The sequence below is a fragment of the Phocoena sinus genome, chromosome 8 (genome assembly GCF_008692025.1).
Source record: "Phocoena sinus isolate mPhoSin1 chromosome 8, mPhoSin1.pri, whole genome shotgun sequence".
NCBI classification, from domain to species: Eukaryota; Metazoa; Chordata; class Mammalia; order Artiodactyla; family Phocoenidae; genus Phocoena; species Phocoena sinus.
Genome location: NC_045770.1, coordinates 39,532,811 through 39,552,791, shown reverse-complemented (window position 1 = coordinate 39,552,791; position 19,981 = coordinate 39,532,811). Strand labels below are relative to the sequence as shown.

At 43.0% G+C, this 19,981-nt stretch overlaps 1 protein-coding gene across 1 annotated transcript in view; it reads left to right on the top strand.

The window, feature by feature from the left end:
* Window positions 1–1,045: 1,045 nt before the first annotated feature.
* Window positions 1,046–19,981, top strand: part of PIWIL4 (piwi like RNA-mediated gene silencing 4) — a 41,443-nt gene continuing 22,507 nt past the window's right edge. The window contains exons 1-8 of the mRNA XM_032640805.1: window positions 1,046–1,188; window positions 2,755–2,833; window positions 5,088–5,219; window positions 8,204–8,418; window positions 12,882–13,003; window positions 15,376–15,456; window positions 17,528–17,725; window positions 19,578–19,689. Coding sequence (XP_032496696.1) covers window positions 1,102–1,188; window positions 2,755–2,833; window positions 5,088–5,219; window positions 8,204–8,418; window positions 12,882–13,003; window positions 15,376–15,456; window positions 17,528–17,725; window positions 19,578–19,689 — 1,026 coding nt within the window. The 5' untranslated portion in view covers window positions 1,046–1,101. The remainder of the gene's footprint in view (window positions 1,189–2,754; window positions 2,834–5,087; window positions 5,220–8,203; window positions 8,419–12,881; window positions 13,004–15,375; window positions 15,457–17,527; window positions 17,726–19,577; window positions 19,690–19,981) is intronic.

Genomic DNA, 19,981 nt, shown 5'->3' with positions numbered 1-19,981 from the left:
AAAGTACTGGTGCAGAGCAGATATAGATAAGTAGAATAGAACTGGAAAGCACAAAATTAGATCTAGGTATATATGAGAATTTGTGATTTGCTGGTCGTGGCTGCACAAACCATTATATACATTTAATAGATGACATTCGGGGAAATCGGCTCACTATAGGGAGATAAAGTTAGATCCCTACCTCACATTCTACATATCATATAAATATATATATATATATAAATAAACTCGAAGGATACAAGATAGCTAATGTGAATAGTAAACTTATAAAGTTAATAAAAGAAAATGTCATATAACATCCTTGTAAATTTAGGGCAGGGAAAATTTTCTTTCAAGAAAACCCCAAAAAGCACAAACCATAAAATTAAAAATTAGTAGATTTGACTCCATCAAAATTGACTTTTGATTAGATAAAGAACTTCAAAGTTAAAATTAATAATTCATAAATAGGGAGTAGATATTTGCTATGTTAAGAAAAAAAATTCTTCCAAATCACAAGAAAAACATGAGAAATCCAATTTAAAACAGCAACGGATATAAACAGACAATTCACAGAACAACAACAAAAATGCCACAGCTATCACATATATGAAGAGGTGGTTACCCTTTTGTGTTTTCTTTGGCATTCATGCACATTTTAAAATAAATTCTCCCCATCCCCCAGTAGGTGAGTCAGATATTTCCCAGAAACAGCATTTACATGACATATTCAAAGACATCTAGAAGCCAGGAGTAGAAGTGAGCAGATAATACAGACAAAAGGTAACAGTGTGATGCAACCTTATATACACATATGATGGGCAAAAACTAGAAAGCTGGATAATTCCAAATATGGCGGGGGCTGTGGATGAAAAGAGTAGTCTGGCCGCAGCCCTCACACCGCCTCCCGCCCACGTGCTTCCCCCGCCCCTACCACGGGGCCCTGGAGGGCTGTGCGCTTGGCTCCACCCACTCGTGCGCCTCGGCTGCCATTCCAGCCCAGGACCCAGAGAGCCACTACTTCCACCGCTTCTGTCGCAGCCTTGTCATCTGGGTACCGGTGACAAAATACCCTCGTTGAGACTTGGCTGCCTTTGAAGTCACTCTGGGCGCATCTGGAACATGAGCGGCCGGGCCCGAGCGAGGGCGCGAGGCATGGCCCTCAGCCCCAGCGCCGCGGAGGTGGGGCGCGTCCAGGCCTCGCCATTGGTGGGTAGAAAGCTTAGCAGCTGCCATTGTCTCGCTCACTCCTACCTCTGTTTCCTTCGTGGACACCGCCTTCCTCGGCGTATATCTCTTCCTCTCTGCTACGAAGTAGTGGCTTATCTTCTCTTTCAACTTTGAGTCCTTCCAGGGTTTCTCACATTTTTTTTTTCCCTGTGGGGGAGCTTATCTGAGTAAGATATTAATATAGATATTTCAGTCAGTGAAAAGGGTTGAAAATGGGAGGCAAGTATATCATTAAGTTTTTTTTTTTTTTAACATCTTTATTGGGGTATAATTGCTTTACAATGGTATGTTAGTTTCTGCTTTATAACAAAATGAATCAGCTATACATATACATATGTTCCCATATGTCTTCCCTCTTGCGTCTCCCTCCCTCCCACTCTCCCCATCCCACCCCTCCAGGCTGTCACAAAGCACCGAGCTAATATCCCTGTGCCTTGCGGCTGCTTCCCCCCAGCTATCTACCTTACTACGTTTGTTAGTGTGTATATGTCCATGACTCTCTCTCGCCCTGTCAAAACTCACCCTTCCCCCTCCCCATATCCTCAAGTCCGTTCTCCAGTAGGTCTGCGTCTGTATTCCTGTCTTTATCATTAAGTTTTAATTACTTCATTCGTTTGTAAGTCTCCTCGTGAAAATGGCTGTCCCTTCAAAGGTACCATTATGTGGTATATAATCTAATATGATCTGTCTCGCTAATTTATATATAAAAAGAAATAATGTCAGACACAAATGAAGTTTAGAATCAACCACAGTTTCTTGAGCAACCACTGTGCATAGCGCTCCTTATTAGACTTAGACAACTAGGTTGAACTGAGTGGCAAAACAGCAATTTTTGAGTGATGTTACATTTAGTATTTGGAGCAATACTTAGCAAAAACTCAGTATTTGGAGCAGTATCTTAGACCAGAAGTGTTCAAGTGAGTAGTCTATGCCTTTACTCTCATAGAGAGGTCTTCTCTTGGTATCATACATTTTTTTTTTTAGCAGGCTGATTTATACCTTCTTGAACAGAGAAGTAATTACCTGAAGAGAAAATATTAATGGTTCCCTTCACCTGTTTTGTGAACTTTTGGAGCAGTTTATTCAGGAGAGTCATCATCTGAGCTGGTGGCCCAGATCCTCTGGGCTCAGTTTATTTTCTTGCTACAAATAGGTTCACATCAGAGGCCCCATGTCTGAAGGCTACAGGAGCATGAGGTCTGCGATCACCTGTACCACCTTCCAGAGGAGCTCTGATGAGCTCCTCGGGTGCAAGGATCACACCTCTGCCTCTTCCCACCTCCAGGGGCTAAGGGCTGTATCTGGCTCACAGTTGGCACTGAAATCAAAGACTGATGAATGGGGAAAACCGTAGCTCGTCCTTATCTTTATTCTGAAATGGGCAATCTTTTCTCCTCTCTCAAGCATCTTACCTGCCAACATTTTCTTTTCCTAGCTCACGGTAATCAAATGACATAGGACGTGATACCATTCTCATCTTGTGATAAAGTTTTGGTTTATGACTTAACATCTTAAATCTGACCAAATATTTTTTCCCCGTTTTAGCCTCTGTCTGTTGCTCTTAGTGACAGTGAAGCATCTTCTAGCAGTGACCACGTGGGAACCAGCAGGATTTCACAGAAATGTAAGTGCAGCTCTGTCTGTTCCATCCAGTTCCGTCCCACCTGAATGGAATAGGAGTGACTCTACTAAGCCTTTCAGCAGCACTCACTTCTTGAGCATCTTATCTTCCTTTTTTGAAGGATCCCCCTGTGTTTGCTGTGTTTCTTTGGGACTTCCAAACACAGAATCTGCCACTGAATTTCCTGATGCTGCTTAGCAGTTGGGAACCCCCAGATATTAGGAAACCAGTTTTTCTGATTCTGTCTGTTTACTGAATAATTTTGAAAACGTATTTTTAAATTCTTTGTGACACATAAATGCCAATACCATTGCCTTGCAGGGATGGTAGTAACCTCACATGCCTGTTGCCCCTTCTCTCTTCTTCCTTCCCTGCCCACGGTAGACCTCACCATTTGGTGGTGGCTCTCTTACCTGCAGATCCAGGTTTGGCCTCAAGATACTTGTCCACGTGCTAGTCCAAGTAGCCCCTACCACACAGTATAATTTGGCATGCCCGATGCACTAATTTGCTAGGGCTGCCATGACAGAGTACCACAGACTGGGTGGCTTAAACAGTAGAAATGTCCTGTAATTCCAGCCCTACTGCCACCATTCAAGTGTTATTCCAACTTTTCTTTGGGAATTTCCTTCGCATCTGCTGTGCCTTCTTGTGACTAGCAAGTGATGGAAACTCTTTATCTTTTGAGGGTAGACTGATTTTTTTTTTATTTTTAAAAATTGTGGTAAAATAGGTATAATATAAAGTTGACCATTTTAACAGTGTTTAAGTGTACAGTCCAGTGGCATTGAGCACATTCACATTGCTGTGCAACCATCACCACCATCCGTCTCTAGAACAGTTTTTTCATCTACAGAATTGAAACTCTGTACCCATTAAACAAGAACTCCTCACTTGCCCCTCCCACCCCCAGACTCTGGGAACTACCGTTATATGGTAGAGTGAATTTTTAGAAACCGTCAAACATCTTTTGAAACCAAGAGCAGTAAATGATATGGACAATCTAGTGAGAATAATCGAATTTTTAAAAAATTAAATAAATTTTGTGATTTTCCTGGGAGACTCCAACTCCACTGAGAAGGGTGTGGACAGCAGTTTTGGGCAAGTGGGTAGCGCCATTTGGGGTAGTTGCATACGGTGACTGTATCAAAGGACAGTGGTCAAGTCAGTGGCCTAGAGGTTTGTCCTACTATTAGCCACATTACTTTGTAGTAATAATTCTGTAATACAAAATTTATATTTTCACATTTCAAAGTGCCAAAGTTGTATCCGAAAAATTAGCATCTTTTTGTACTCATTTAAAAAAGAAAATAGTCATCAGGAAACAGATTTTAATTTCCCATTTTCTAGAACCTAACAGTAAGTGACACATCCCAAGGTGACGTGCTGACTTTCATTCTCAGGGGAGTGATGTAGCATAAACACTGATGGCAGTGTATGGGCATTTCTCTTCCTGTGATTGAGAAGGGGGAAAGGTTCAGCCCCAATCTGTACAGAAGTTGATGTGGCCAATCTTAGTCTGTAATTCTTTGGGTGTTACACAAGATCTACAGGAGGGAGACCAGCCCTCCATAAATGGGTGTGGAGTGGGATATAGGGAGATAGAGCTTTCTCCTTAGCCAAGAGGAGAATCAGGTCAGCCCCAAATGTTATGAGGTAGGACTAACTCAGAGTCTGTTATTTCTAACAAAACACACCATGCTTCCTTCACAGTTTTCAGCTTTCAGGCTGCAGACTTCTGTATAGTCATGACTGTTTTCAGCAATGTGGGCCAGTTTTATTAAAAGCTACAAAAATCTGAGCTTTGGTTCTAGATGCATCTTTTTTCCTGGCTTTGCCGAGCGGCATGCGGGATCTTAGTTCCCTGACCAGGCGTTGAACCTGGTGCCCTTGACAGTGAGAGCTCAGAGTCCTAACCACTGGACTGCCAGGGAATTCCCTCTAGATGTTTTTTTTTGTTGTTTTTTTTTTGTGCGGTACCCGGGCCTCTCACTGTTGTGGCCTCTCCCGTTGCGGAGCACAGGCTCCGGATGCGCAGGCTCAGCGGCCGTGGCTCACGGGCCCAGCCGCTCTGTGGCGTGTGGGATCTTCCCATGTCCCCTGCATCGGCAGGCGGACTCTCAACCACTGCACCACCAGGGAAGCCCTAGATGCATTTTTGATATGATAGTTGTAAATGATATCACTAGCATGAAATGTTATTGATGTATGTAATATTATTAATATATAACATTTTGGTGTTCTCTTCATATTTTAGGTGAAGGTGGTCTATCTTCTGGTGATGCTGGATGTACCTTCAAGGAAAGAGTTGGGAAAATCAGACGAGAGATGATGGATTTGAGTGTCTGTACCAGAGAGAAATTGGCCCATGTGAGAGACTGCAAAAGAGGTACCCAGTCTTCATGTTACTTATTTTTAATTATTTATTTATTTATTTTTTTTGGCCATGCCATGCTGCTTGTGGGATCTTAGTTCCCCGACCAGGGATTGAACCCAGAACCCCTGCGGTGGAAGCACAGAGTCCTAACCACTGGACTGGCAGGGAATTTCTTACTTTTTTTTTAATGTTACCAAATTTTGCTTAAGAAAATTTTAATTTAATAAAATATACAAGTTCATATATTGCCTTAAAAGATATGTATTGAACATCTGCTATATTCAAGCATTATCTACGCACTAGTTGTTTTAGCCTTAATTCTCTTTCATTAATAGGAAGAGTAACATTTTCTCCAGAACTACATTTCACTTGTTGAAAACCTTTTCTCCTTACACCTGAGGTAGGGGTCAGCAAAGATGCTTTGTCTCTTTCCCAACCTTTTTCCTATATGGGGAATAACCTTTCTGGACTTCAGGTCTAAAAAGAAAAATGTAGCCTCTTTGGGGAATTCTTTAGGGAGATTCTGGGCTTATCCCTGAAATTTAACCTAGGATTGCATGTGTATTTTCAGGAAAAGTAGGCCTATTGTTTCCATAGGATTCTCAAAAGGCTTTGTAACTCCCTCTAAAAGTTAAGACTCACTGATGCAGGTCAGTCTTTTTCAAACTCTTTCAAACCATGCAGCAAAAATAAGTACATAAATTGTTCTCCAGCATACACACACTACACAAACGCAACTGAAACAAAGTTTCATGAAACAATGCTGGCCCTTCCTATGGGCAGCACACTCCGATCCATTCTATTGTATTCTAGTCTTTCTATGAAACATGACGGTTCACCTCACTTACTTTCATAACTGCAGCACTAACGGGTCATGATTACAGCTGGAGCACACTGTTGTAAGTGGCCTTAAAGGGTATTGCCAGCTCTGATATTCTAGATGACTTCTCTTTGTCCATTAATATGAGCAGCTAAAATATGTTGCCGTGTCCTCTGGGAGAACAACAAAAAAAAAAAAACCCTTTTCTTTAATTAAAATAGCACAGGGATTCCTTGTTCCTACTGGATATTTGCACGTCAATGAAAAAAATATCGCCTGCCTTATCAGTACACAAAAGATGTTGCAGCCATGAAGCCGCGCAGCCGCTCCCACGGTGAGCCCCGAGGGAACTCAGGATGGAGACAGACGGGGCGCCGGCTGCCAAGTCTTCAGTCACAGCAGCCACCCTCCAATGATGCACCCTAAGGAGACTCAGGGTGGGAAAGAACAGGACACTGGCCCCAGATAGCTGAGGTGCATATCAAAGGAATGATTTCAGTGAGCCCAGACTCTTGCATCTTCCTGAACATAGAAAAGCGCTGAATTCATTAACTCGAGACATATGGTTTTACTTAATTAAAAGTAATCTTATGATGTTCCGGTCTTCGTTGCAAAACGTCCTATGTATCCTGGCTCTTCCGTTACCTCTTGGGAGCAGTCCCTCAGAACTGAGCTGCTGTGTCCTGGGCTTAAGCCCTCAGTTTTGTCCGCTGAATAAAACGTAACTCTTACCTTTTAGGTTGTGCATTATTTCTCAGTATATACACAGGTCAAAACCGAGGGAATACTACGTAAGGTGTACATGATACTTTTTCTTCCTCACCACCTCAGGGCTCATGTTTCCACCTCCTCCACCAGAAAGGCAAATATTGACTATTTGATAATTCTTTCCTATAAGATGAACACTGGATGATTCCCTCCAAGGAGAGGTGAGAAGTACTTCCTTTGTGCCCTCCTGGAGTCTGTCCTGGATGCAGTTTATGCCATACTGGGCACTGACCAGCTACATCGTGGCCATCTCCGAATTTGTCCTGTAGATTTTGAAGAGGTGAATAAAAATTCTGTAGGGGATGGAATTCCTGGAAGCCCACATGGCCTCCCTGTGCCTGCAAAAACAGAAGCCCGGAGCCCTGTCTGTTCTCACACAGGAAGATGTAAAATTTTTCTTCCATCCCCAGTCGCCCCCTTATCTCTGGGGGGCCTTTGCTGGGACCTACAGAGCCATCTAATCACTGAATGAAGTGATTTCAGAATTTTCCAAAGTATGGTGAACTTTGATTATCTGGATTTCCAAGAGGATGGGGGTTGTATTCATGATAAAACTGGAGAGTTTCTTATAATCTGAGAGCACCATAATTCCAGAGCAGCATCTGAAACTGTTACTGAACTAAACTTGGGTCCCTTCCCCCATGCTCAGTAAAGCCAATCTACTGACATTGGGCTGTGGTGAAGGAAAGTGCAGCGTTTATTGTGAGGCGCTGTACGAGGAGTCTAGGACGGCTAGTGCTCAAAAAGCCCAAACTTCCCGAAGGGTTTCAGCAAAGCATGTTTAAAGGCAAAGTGAAAGAGGGGCGCCCCAGGGTCTGTGATCAGCTCCTGCACAATTCTCTGGTTGGCTGATGGTGAGGTAACGGGTTAATATTATCAATCCTTAGGTGCCAGTAGGTCTGGAGGGAGCTCATGGTCATCAAGTAGTTAATTTCTTCCATTTGGTAGGGGTTTTAGCATCTGTAGAACAATTCAGGAAATGTACACCAGATACTATTACCTACATACTTCAGCAAGGAGCTAAAGCAGAGGATATGGGGGAGGCCCCGTGGGGTCCTGCTTGGTTACAAAATGCTTACTTGATCGATTGAGAATCAGCTGGAAGGCAAGCTTTGAAGGAGTCCTGGGGTAGTGGAATTCAGATGTTTCTTTTTCTCCCCAAAACAAGAATGTCAGCGTCTGCTCTCAGGTTCTTATGAGGCCTGCCTTACACAGGATCCTTTTGCTTGCAGGGCTCCAAAGGTTATCAGGCAGTTGGTTACTAGAGCTTACCTTGTGTCACTGAACAAGAATCCTTGCTTTCTAGCAACAATTATGCATATGCAAATACATTTTTTGAATGCTGTGATTAATATGAACACGATGGGTTTTTTTTGGTTAAAACATGTTTTTTCTTTGTTTTCTTCAGGTTCCAGTGGAATACCTGTGAAACTGGTCACAAATCTTTTTAATTTAGACTTGCCCCAGGACTGGCAGCTATACCAGTATCATGTGACATACAGTCCAGATATAGAATCTAGAAGGCTGAGAATTGCTCTGCTGTATAGTCACACGGAACTTTCCAACAAAGCAAAAGCATTTGATGGTGTCATCCTTTTTCTCTCCCAGAAGCTAGATGAAAAGGTATGGTATTTTTAATTTTTTAATACACACATGTGTGCATATATTTATACTCCTTCATGTAGATTTTAGAGGTTAGCTGATTTTCATGACAGTTGGAATGAGTACGTCACTCACTCCTTTTCTCTTTCTTATTCCCATGCCTGAGAGCGAAAGACTTCTTAATTAAGACCTCATCAGGATTGATTTCTTAATTAAGAAGCTGATGGTCTGGCATTTAAAAAAGAAGAGCTGTAATACAAACACTGCTTTTTCAACTACTTTTTTAAAGGCAAAGTGTCCTTGAAATAGGAATCCTTTTCAACGTTGCCCAAATAGGCAAGAGTTTAAGTAACAGGGACTTCCCTGGTGGTCCAGTGGTTAAGACTCCGAGCCCCCAACGCCGGGGGCACGGGTTTGATCCCTGGTTGGAGAATCCCACATGCTGCAGGGTGTGGCCAAAAAAAAAAAAAAAAAAAAAAAGTTTAAAAAACACCATTTAGCCTATGGCCTAAGAGCTTTAAATTTACTCTACATGTGTTTGCTCCTGCACATTGTGTCCACGTGTCCAAAGAACTTTACATCAATCCTGATTCTAAAACTGTCATTTCTTTCATGACTTGTTCCATCATATGAAATAGGAGTTATTTATGTCAGTCTTAAGGATATGTTTAATGGTTATGACCATTGGATATGGCAATTGCAAGATTCATAGCCCTTTATTTTATTATTTTTTTTACGCCTTCCACATGTTTAGCCCTAAAATCAAGGTATTGTTATTGAGGTTTTTATCATACGCTTTGTTCTAAAGCAGTATGAAAATTACGAGAAAGAACTGGTTTCTGTATGAAAAATTAAAACAGAGTATTGGATTAAAACTTGACGCTTCTATCCCTTGGAAAGCTTAATCTTTTTTTTTTTTTTTTTTTTAAGTTCAGCATTTTGAACACCAAGAGCATAAATGTAAATTTCTAGATTCCATGTGTATCTTTGTTAATTTCCTCAAGAAGTATGTTTCTGAGCACTCTTGGAACCTTTTTCCTTTTATGAGACTGTGAGATTTATAGGAGCTACTTGAGTGTTTATTTCATCTGAATATGGAGTTTAAAAATTACACCATATGATTAAATTTAAGGACTTGGAAAATCTGGATCTGTAAACTTAGAAACATTTTTATTCGTCATGAGTCCGTATTGATCCCTCAATATTTTGTCCTATGACTAGATGTTGATAGCATGCTAATATGGCCTCTCGTACTTAAATGATATATTTCAAGGGCATTACTATCATTAAAGATCTTGTTCTTCTAAATACATTTGTAGTAACAGTTTGGAAATTTGGATATATTAAAAATCATATAGCCCCCTTGAATGGTCCAGCTTTCTTCAATTTTACCTAATGAAAATGGAGGAATTTTACTCTACAGATGCTAGGAATAAGTGAGTATTACTCATTTCTCTTTCAAAGTGAGCATGTAGTATACGCCACACATCTTCTTATTGTTGGGCATGGAGTCTAATGAGGATGCAGGGAGTAAATAGATGGTGAAAACGAGGTGTGACAGATCAGACCTGTTGCTTCTGTCTTCCAGACAGAGGGGATACTAGATTTAGACAGAAGAGTGTTGTCTTATTTTCTATCAACATATGACCTCCCATCTAATGACAGTAAAAATGAGATAGTAAAAAGAAACTGTTCTAACAAAGGTTGCTAGTCTCATCTTTTTCTTCTGGTCTTAATACTGACTCAGGCTTAATCCTGTGCTCCCATCCATCCCCTACACACTTTATAGGATGCTTATTTTCATGGAAAGAGCCCCTCCACTGATTCACTCATTGCACCCCCAAATAGTGTAGCTCTAGAAGTCCTGTTCTGCTGCCTCCTGGCCTTCCACTGTCTTTCAGACTCCATCTGTGCATCTGTGGCCACGACCCAGGTTGCTGTCACCGGTCACATCTATTTGCCACTCTCATGCATTCCCTCTGCACTTATAAAGAGCCTACTGTGTACCTGGTGGCAGGGTGCTGGCACCTTGGAGGAAACCAGGATCAATAAAACAAGGATCGTGTTGTCAAAAACATTTCAATTTAGTACTGAAGTTATTTACAAATAAATTCAGTGCAAGACAGAATGACATAAGCGGCATAATAATAATTAGTGGTTTTGTTATGCTAGCATTTATCGAGCATTTACGAGGCGTTAGGTGCTCTGCTTGGTTGTTCTCTGGATTAGCCCCAGCACAGCTCTCTTGAGATGAGCAGATCTGTGTTTTATGTCCCACCTACCACTGGACTACATTTGATGAGCACTTAACTCTGCCAGGCTGCTGTATGCATGAACTCATTTAATCCTCTCATCACCCCTGGAGCCTTAGAGAGGTTAAGTGTCTTACCCAAGGTCTTCAAAAAGAGGTGATGAAAGGAAAGGTTATTCCCAGCAGGGCACTTCAGTGGGAATGGCCATTAATTTATCTCCTGGGCAGGATTTGAATTAATGAAAGGGGAGATGGGGAGGACCAGAGGAGCAAAGGCACAAAGATGGGAAGTGAAGGGCATAGTTTAGAAACTTCTGGTTGTTCAGGCTTAGCTGGGAAGGCTTGCAAGTTGTGGCTCCAAAGGTAGGGCGAACTTTGAATGTCCTGCTGAGGAACAGGAACTGTCCTCCGTGGGGCACTGAAGCCTTTGAGGAGAGTTTCCATAGAGCCATGTAACATTTCAGTGACTGATCACATCCTGTTGAATGGCTGACAGAACAAAGTGGGACGATTAATAAAGTGCCGCTGGAATAATCTGGGCAGGCTGTCGAAAGAACTCGAACGAGGTACAAAGCACTGCTACGGATAGGGATAAGATCCATGAATTATCCCATTTAATCTTCATTATCCTGGTCTCACTCCCACGTTAGAGATGGGAAAAGGTCTTAAAGAGTTGCAGTAACTTGCTCCGCAACATGCAGGCTGCAAGAGGCAGAGAACCAGGGTCTGTGCAACTCCCCGTCACGTGCTCTTGGGCTCGGTGGTAAATATTGGTATTGGAACAGCTGAAATGGAGCAGAGAAATCGCTGGTGTCGAAGGGCGAAGGCTTGCCAACCCGTTAAGATAAGTGGATGGAGAGGAGGAAGTGAAAGCGCACTCTGAGAGTGAGGGTGTGGGATGCACAACAGGCGGGAAGCGAAGAGGAGTGGTGTTTGGTGGGGGAAGTGCAGGGGGTGCTGCCGATTTTGCTCTTTGGTGGCTGTTAGGAGTGGGGTTCCTGAATAAAGCTCTGAGTGGGGACCGTCTGCTGCCAGCCACTCATCCCAGCATACTTTGTTGGCTTACGCCTTTGTCCTGAGATACTGGCAGCAGTCTGAGTGCCGCTCCCCCATCTCCTGCCCATTAGACTTCTAGATGTTGATAAGCTCTTCCCGCAACTCGCCACCTCTGACTTCTCTACAGTTCTATCTGAAGCAAGAAACGCCTCAGTGAAATATTTCATCCCCTGTGAAAGGACACATTTCTCTTTGTTTCCCTGAAGTGAACTATCCCTGCCCTACATTCTTGGTTCAACCTAAAAGCCATTAAAACGACACTTTCACCATGGAAAGTAGGGGTAAAATACATAAATGCCTGCTAATAAACTGACCTCTTGTAATTCCTTACCCTTCTGAAAAACCCTTGATCATAGATTTTTACTGACTGATTTGTCGTTTTTTATTCCAGAAATCTATCCCGAGCCCTCCCTGATCTGAAGAGCTTTAAATTTGGTTAGGCATCTGGTATAAAGACCTATTCATGCATTCATTATAATTGTTAGAACGTTGTTCCAGATTATAAGAACCCTAGGGATTTCTCTAGACCTTACAAAAGTTAATAAAATCAGATTTCATATCTGTTTAAACTTTCACCATTTTCTCCTCTCTCTTTCCACATTTATGTTTCCCTCTCGTCTGTTCCCTATCCTTTGCTTTCTTCTTCTCTGTTCCTCTGTTTTTTTTGAATGAACTTTTGAGAGGCTTCCCTCTGAAATCCATGAACCCAGGATGGGCAGGAAAGTTCATTAGTAGGCTTCTGGGCATCCATGAACGTCTGAAAATGGGTACATTATATACATTGCTGCTATATATACACATGTGACATTTTCTTTGGAGAATGTCTGTAACTTAGACTCTCAGAATAGGTTGTGACCTGTCTTCCCACTCCCACTCCCCAGAAAGGTCAAGAACCGCTGCTCTGGATTCTCTTTGGATTGAATGTTTGAACTCCGAGGCCGGTTTTGATTCTCTATTAAGAAGTTCGAGAGGAAAGAGATGTGTTGCTTTTCTGGTATTAGCAAAATACAGCGAAAAAAACCCTTCCAAACGTAACGTAATCATCAGATTATTACATTACCAACACCTGCAGTTTCGTTTTTGTTATGCCTATTAAGTTGGGACGGCTTTAGCATATGCACGTTCTGTGTGCTTGAGGTTAATCCGTAGAGTGCATTTTAAGTACTTCTTTTTTCAGGTCGTGGAATTGTCAAGTGAAACTCGAAGAGGTGAGACTGTAAAGATGACTGTCACTCTGACGAGGGAGCTGCCGGCAAGTTCTCCCGTGTGCATGCAGGTCTTCAGTATCATCTTCAAGAAGTAAAGTGCCTTAAATGTGAATCTAATTTAGGCTAATGATGCGTGTCATCGTAGAGCCTGGATATTCAAAGTATTAACCATTTTGTAGGCAGTGTGCCAGCAGCAGTGTCATCTTTAGGGAAATTTTCCATATCCTTTCATGTACTTGTGCAATAATACACACCACGGTCCATCACGGCCTCAGACGGGCACCTCTGTTACTATCCAGTATCATCTGTATGGAGACAAAGGACTCAAGGGTTGTGATGTCTCAGTGGCTGCAGGGCAGGTGCCTCTTCCCTTTTCTTCTTTTTCTGTACCCACTCCCAGCCTCCACCGCCAGACTTAAAAGAGGCAGGTGTCTGGGTTAGTAAACTGAAGGATTGGTTTTTCTCCTGGCTGATTGATTTAGGTGTGAAAGGCCATCACCATCTGCTTTCTGCTGTCACTTGCCTCTCAGCCCCCTTTCCGTCCCCATGTGTCCCTGGGGGCAGAAGGAAGGTTGTCACCAAGCTTCTCAGTGTTCTTCAAACTGACCTGAGGATCACTTGCTTCCGTGTCATCTTGGATGTTGGGTGGGACTCGACAAAATGCAGATTCCCTAGCACCTCACTGGACCTAGTGAATAGAATTTCATGAGTGGGGCCTGAAAATCCACATTTTTAGCAAGCTTCCCAGATGACACGTGGGAGCACGAAAGCTTGGGAACCACCGTTTTCCCTGCTATGGGTGTGGATCACTAGCATGATGTGTTAAAAACCTAAGATTTGAGCCCCCTTCACTCAACAATGGCCTCTGGACAGGATGAGGACAGGGGAGTTTGGGGTTTTGCTGAGTAGGGCACGTAAAGGAACTTTCATCACACAGATAACATTGTTTTCTGATTCTAGTCAGACATCTTGCCGAGCATCTTTAGATCATATCTGGGCCTCAGCTCAGCATTGTAAAATGCCCTTCAGCAGCCAGTCTTGCATGTGCCCCCCTGAGGGGACTATTTTAAGTCAGCTGACGTTTGCAAGGTGCTTTGCAGTGACAAAGCTCTTTGTGTGATGTTAGAGCTTCCTTGATCCTTACTCGAGAGCCCTGAGGCAGGTGGGATTAAAATCCCCGTTTTACAGATGAGGGGACTGAGGCTCAGATGACATTGGACAGCCAAAAATCATGCAGTTGGAACCCCTGTTTTCGGACTTGAAACTCTCCTGTTCCCCCCGTGCATGGGGCAGCCTCAGATCAGTGATGTGTCACGTTACAAAGGTGACCAGGATTAGTTGCTGAAGAGGCAGTCTTGTCGTTTGGTACCGCTGGGAAGCCTGAGAGCCTCATTAGCAACAGCCTCCTTGGGAATGTGACTTGGTGCAGCCGCTATGGAGAACGGTACGGAGGTTCCTTAAAACACTAAAAATAGAATTACCATATGACCCAGCAGTTCTACTCCCGGGTATATATGTGGAGAAAACTCTAATTCGAAAAGGTACATGCACCCCAGTGTTCATAGAAGCACTATTTATAATAGCCAAGACGTGGAAGCAACCTAAATGTCCATCGAGAGATGAATGGATAAAGTTGTGGTACATATATACAATGGAGTACTACTCAGCCACAAAAAAGAATGAAATAATGCCATCTGCAGCAATGTGGATGGACCTAGAGACGATCATACTCAGTGAAGTAGGCCAGACAGAGAGAGACAAATATCATACGATGTTGCTTATATGTGGAATCTAAAAAAATGATACAAGTGAACTTATTTACAAGACAGAAATAGACCCACAGACATAGGAAACAAATTTATGGTTACCAAAGGGGATGCGGGGGGAGAGATAAATTAGGAGTTTGGGATTAACATATACACACTAAGATATGTAAAATAAACAACAAGGACCTACTGTATGGCACAGGGAACTATATTCAATATCTTGTAATAACCTATAATAGAAAAGAATCTGAAAAAGAGTATATATAACTGAATCACTTTGTTGTACACCTGAAACTAACACAACATTGTAAATTAACTATACAAAAAATAAGAAAGAAAAAGAAGGGAAACAGCCTCCTCATCTCAAAATAAGAAAGAGGCCAGAAGAGCCTGTGGACGTGGCTTTTCTCACCTCATCCACACCAACCAGAATGTTACAGTCATAACTGGAAAGTGACCACCTCCTTATTGCAGTTAAACCCAGAAAGGTAGAACTAATTTCAATTGTGTCATTCCCAAACATGAAGTGATAGTTCTTGTATATACACTCATATGTATATTTAGCAGCTAAACCTTCCAGTATTATAACAATAAGAGTTCTGGACTTTTCTATTGTTTTTCTTCAGCATGCGTACAAACTTGGAAGTATACTGTTATCAACGGTTGTTTAACAGATTTTAAAAATATATACTTGCAGGATCTTAAAAAAGTTGTCCATGTACCAGATTGGACGGAACTTCTATAAGCCTTCGGAGCCCGTGGAAATTCCCCAGCACAAGTAGGTTTGTTCATGTCTTCTGTTACTCTGAAATTGTTATAATGTGAACAGCATAATTTGTGATGCAATATTATACCGTTATGCCTCCTGTGAGAGATTCTGTGGTATGAAAAATAATGGATTTTTAAAATTTTCAAGTTCTTTATAGAATGGTGAATGTCAGAAGCTAGCAGCCTGTTTTCTTATATTAGTGTGCTAGGTCATTATCATAAATCCTAGAAGGAATTCAGAAACTGAGTTTTCTGTGTATGACAAGTTGTAATGAGAGCAGAATAAGCTCTATTATGTTATACCACATAGCTGAGGCTCTGTAATCTTGCTGATAGAATGTTAACACAGCCGGGGTGGTTGATTGGAAACTACTGCGTAAGCAGATGTCAGACACGCAAGCTGGCTAAGCTGCCCTAGTGAACTGTTAGGAACACTCGCAGAGTTTTTACCCTAAACTGGGAGGTAGGTGCTGCAGGGAATGTGACCGGCTGTGTCTTGAACTGGTTGTTACTCAGCTCTCCAAAATAAGTAGCAGTGCCAAGACAGAGGCAGCCAGACAGAGGCAGCCAAAGACAGATGCGAAACAAATGGAGAAGTTTGGACGGTCCCTGCCTTACAGTATTTCGATTTACAATATTTCGACTTTATGATGACATGCAAGCCGTGCACATTCAGTAGAAACCATACCTCAAATTGTGAACCTTGACCTTTCCCCGGGCTAGCGGATGTGGAGATGATACTCGCTGGCGAGGCTGGGCGGCGGCAGCCACGGCTCCCAGGCAGCCACCCGATCACGAGGGTAAACGACCGACACACTTACAACCATGCTGGACCCACACAATCATTCTCTTTTTCACTTGCAGTACAGAATCCAATAAATGACATGAGGTATTCAACACTTTCTTATGAAATAGGCTTTGTGTTTGATAATTCTGCCCAACTGTCAGCTAAAGTAAGTGTTCTGAGCATGTTTAAGTTGGCTAGGCTATGATGTTCGGTAGGTTAGGTGTATTAAATGCATTTTCTACTGAGGATATTTGCAACTTATGGTGGGTTTATCAAGATGAAAACCCATCATAAGTTGAGGGAGATCTGTACAGAAAAGATAGAAAGTGGAGGCAGGGAGTTCGGCTTCTGCCGAGTAGAGGAAAAGGGCAGGGTTTCTGTATGTTAATTCAGTGTGTCAGAGTGGTCTGTCTAAAGCATCCTATTCATTCACCCCCGTCACTTATCTCTCCACCTGGATTAGAAATCCTCGTGGGCCCAGTGTTGTGCTGAGCTAGAGCTGGTCCTAGTGCATATGCTTGTCCTGAAAGCTGGCATGAGTATCACAGCAAATGAAGTCCACAAAATATAAACTGAAATGATTTTTAAAAAATATTTGTCTTTTCTTTCATGCCATTTCCATAACGTTTTCTTATTCAAGACTTCAGACTATGATATTCATAAATGTGGAAAGGGGATGTAGCCACTGCTCCAGTTTTCCTTGTATGTCTGTACGTGATATCACTTAGATTATTTCTTAATCTCATTATTAAGTGTAGTCATTGTCTTCACCATTGAGTCAGTGTGCTTTTCTGAACCTAGATGTTTTCATGCTGGGATGGATCCCCCCATAAACATTTTAATCCTACAGTTGTACTCTCAACCAGAGGCGATTTTGCTCCCCAGGGGGACATTTGGCAATGTCTGGAGATATTTTTGGTGGTCACAGTTTGGGGGCTGATACTGGCATCTAGTGGGTGGAGGCCAGGGGTATTGCTAAACATCCTGCAATGCATACTAGAGCCCCTGACAAAGAATTTTCCAGTCCAAATGTCAGTAGTATCAAGGTCAAAACAATGCAGCTCTACAGGAATGTATTTTATCCTAAATATATGTTTAAAGACACTCCAGCTGGAAATAACTGAAGTGTTAAGTCAGCCACTGAAAGAAATCAGATTAAAGAAAAATTGTTTCATGAAATCTAGAGAATTGGAATGTAAAGTCGCCATTTTAAAATGTTTATTGTTTTCCTGATATAACATTTAAAACATTTAAAAAAATTTTATTAAAATTTATTTATTTATTTATTTTGAAGATTGTCCCTTTGGCCTGGGTTTGCCATTTCTGTGTCACATTTTGAAAGCAAGCTCCTGTTTGGTGCTGACGTGAGTTATAAAATACTCAGGAATGAGACTGTTCTAGAATTCATGACGGATCTCCGCCACAAAACTGGCATGTCCTGCTTTACCCAGACGTGTGAGAAACAGCTGATTGGGCTCATTGTCATTACAAGGTAAAAGCCTGCATTTAAATAGACTCTTCTCTAGAGAATGCATTATGTATGCCGTGTGGGAACAGGGCACTGGCCTGAGCCCAGACCTGATCAGTCTACTGACCTGTTATAGACCTGACCGTTCTCAATTGTCTAGAGTGCAGGCTTCCTCGAGGGGCATGCTTGGTGGTCCACAGTCTGACCTGGTCCTTCCTTACCTCCTGCTGTACCCTCTCCCCTAACCGCCAGTGGTCTGCATTTTGCTGCTCCAGCCCCTCTGCCTGGTTCCCCCACCCCCATTTCTGCCTTTTAGATTTCTGCTCCCACAAAGTCCAGCTCAAACGTTACTGCTTTTCTGAAGCTTCCCACCTTCCACCTGTCCATTCAGTTGGAATTATTCAGTTCCCGCCCCTGTGCTGCTCCCCAAACCCAGTGCTTTTTTTTCTTTCTTTCTTTTTTTTTTTGGCCACACCATGCGGCTTGTAGGATCTTAGTTCCCTGACCGGGGATTTGAACCCACGCCCTCGGCAATGGAGGCTCAGAGTCCTAACCACTGGACCGCCAGGCAATTCCCAAAGTCCAGTGTTTGTAAGCCACCTCTTTAGAGCCATTTCATTTCATTTTATTACATCACAGTGTAAACAAGCAGGACCCTATGGGGCCTTCCCAGGCAGACCTCTGCCCCATATCCTCTTTTTTAGCTCCTCTGTGAAGTACCCAAATAACAGTATCTGATGCACATTTCCTTCACCACAACCCGATGTGTCAGTAGACTGGCTTTACTGCGCGTGGGCGAGCAGACCCAAGTTTGATTCAGTAACAACAGGACAGAACATCAGGTCCGTGTCTCATCTGTGCTATAAGATTATGAGGCCGTTAAGGCTGAGACCTTTCAAGTCTCTAGGTTTGTCTGTGTATACATTTGTCATCAATGCACATTTAAACTGAATGGGACATGGGCAGTTAGGTGACTTCGTGAGGACCAAGAAGCCCCGCCTACGCAGCTGCTGGTCCAGGGACACTTCTTTTAGAGGACGCACTAGTCTTCTCCTAGTCTGGCTTGGAATTTCCACTTGAAGTTGTTTTTCTGGGTTACAGAGTAGAGAGGTGGTGCGGATTGAATTCCACGCTGCCCCCTTATTCTCCTGTCATGATCTTCATGGATTAAGTTATCACACTATTTCACGGTCACCCTGCAAGGTACCCAGAGCCCAGAAGAAACCTGACAAGGAGGTTTCTGTCCCAAGGCTGCGGTGGCATGAGAGAATGTTCCAGGCCACACGGTACCTGATGAAGGGGAGAAAGAGCTTAGAAGGATCTTAGCCGACCTGCTTTGCAGTTTTGCCCAGGGCCAGCCCTAGATGGGAGATGAAGCAGGCTTCCAGAATTGGGTGGTCCATCAGCCTGCTTGGGGTGCTTTTTATCAGAAGCACTAGTTGGGAGTTCAGAAAATCTTAGTGGCACCAGAAGCTGATGGGAAAGTTGTGAGCCATGCTTCAGCCTTTGAACATTTAAGAATGATTTACCTGAAGTGGCAGTGTATCTCAGTGAGAAAGCACGTGGTGGTCTAATGACTCTCCCACCGGTAGAGGTCCTCCTGTGAACGGAAGAGTCCGCCTGCCGATGCAGGGGACACGGGTTCGTGCCCCGGTCCGGGAAGATCCCACATGCCGCGGAGCGGCTGGGCCCGTGAGCCATGGCCGCTGGGCCTGCGCGTCCGGAGCTTGTGCCCCGCAACGGGAGAGGCCACAACAGCGAGAGGCCCGTGCACCGCAAAAAAAAAAAATAATAAGTTTTAAAAAAAGTATAGTGAAAGAGCCACTTACCTTGTAGGATTTGGGAAAAGAACTTAAAGATTTCTTGCTTTTACCAGATACAATAACAAAACCTATCGCATCGATGACATTGACTGGTCAGTGAAGCCCACGCACACCTTCCAGAAGCGGGATGGCACCGAGATCACCTATGTGGATTACTACAAGCAGGTGGGACTTGTCTTCCTTCATCCTCATCTCCCTTCTGCTTAGCTCAGAAGAGGGTCCCTGTTCCTTTCCAATCCAACAAGTCCCCCAGTCTGTTCGGGCTGAGTCTGCCTCTGACATAATTTTCTGACCTGTCCCTTCCCCTCCATCTCCACCATTGTGTATTGGCTCAGACCCTCATCCTGTCTCCTGTGGTCCTTCCTATAGTCTGAGTTACCTGCTTTGAAACACACCTGATAATGTCACTTCCCCGCTTAAAATATTCCCATGGCTCTCTGTTGCTTTAGAAGTCAGA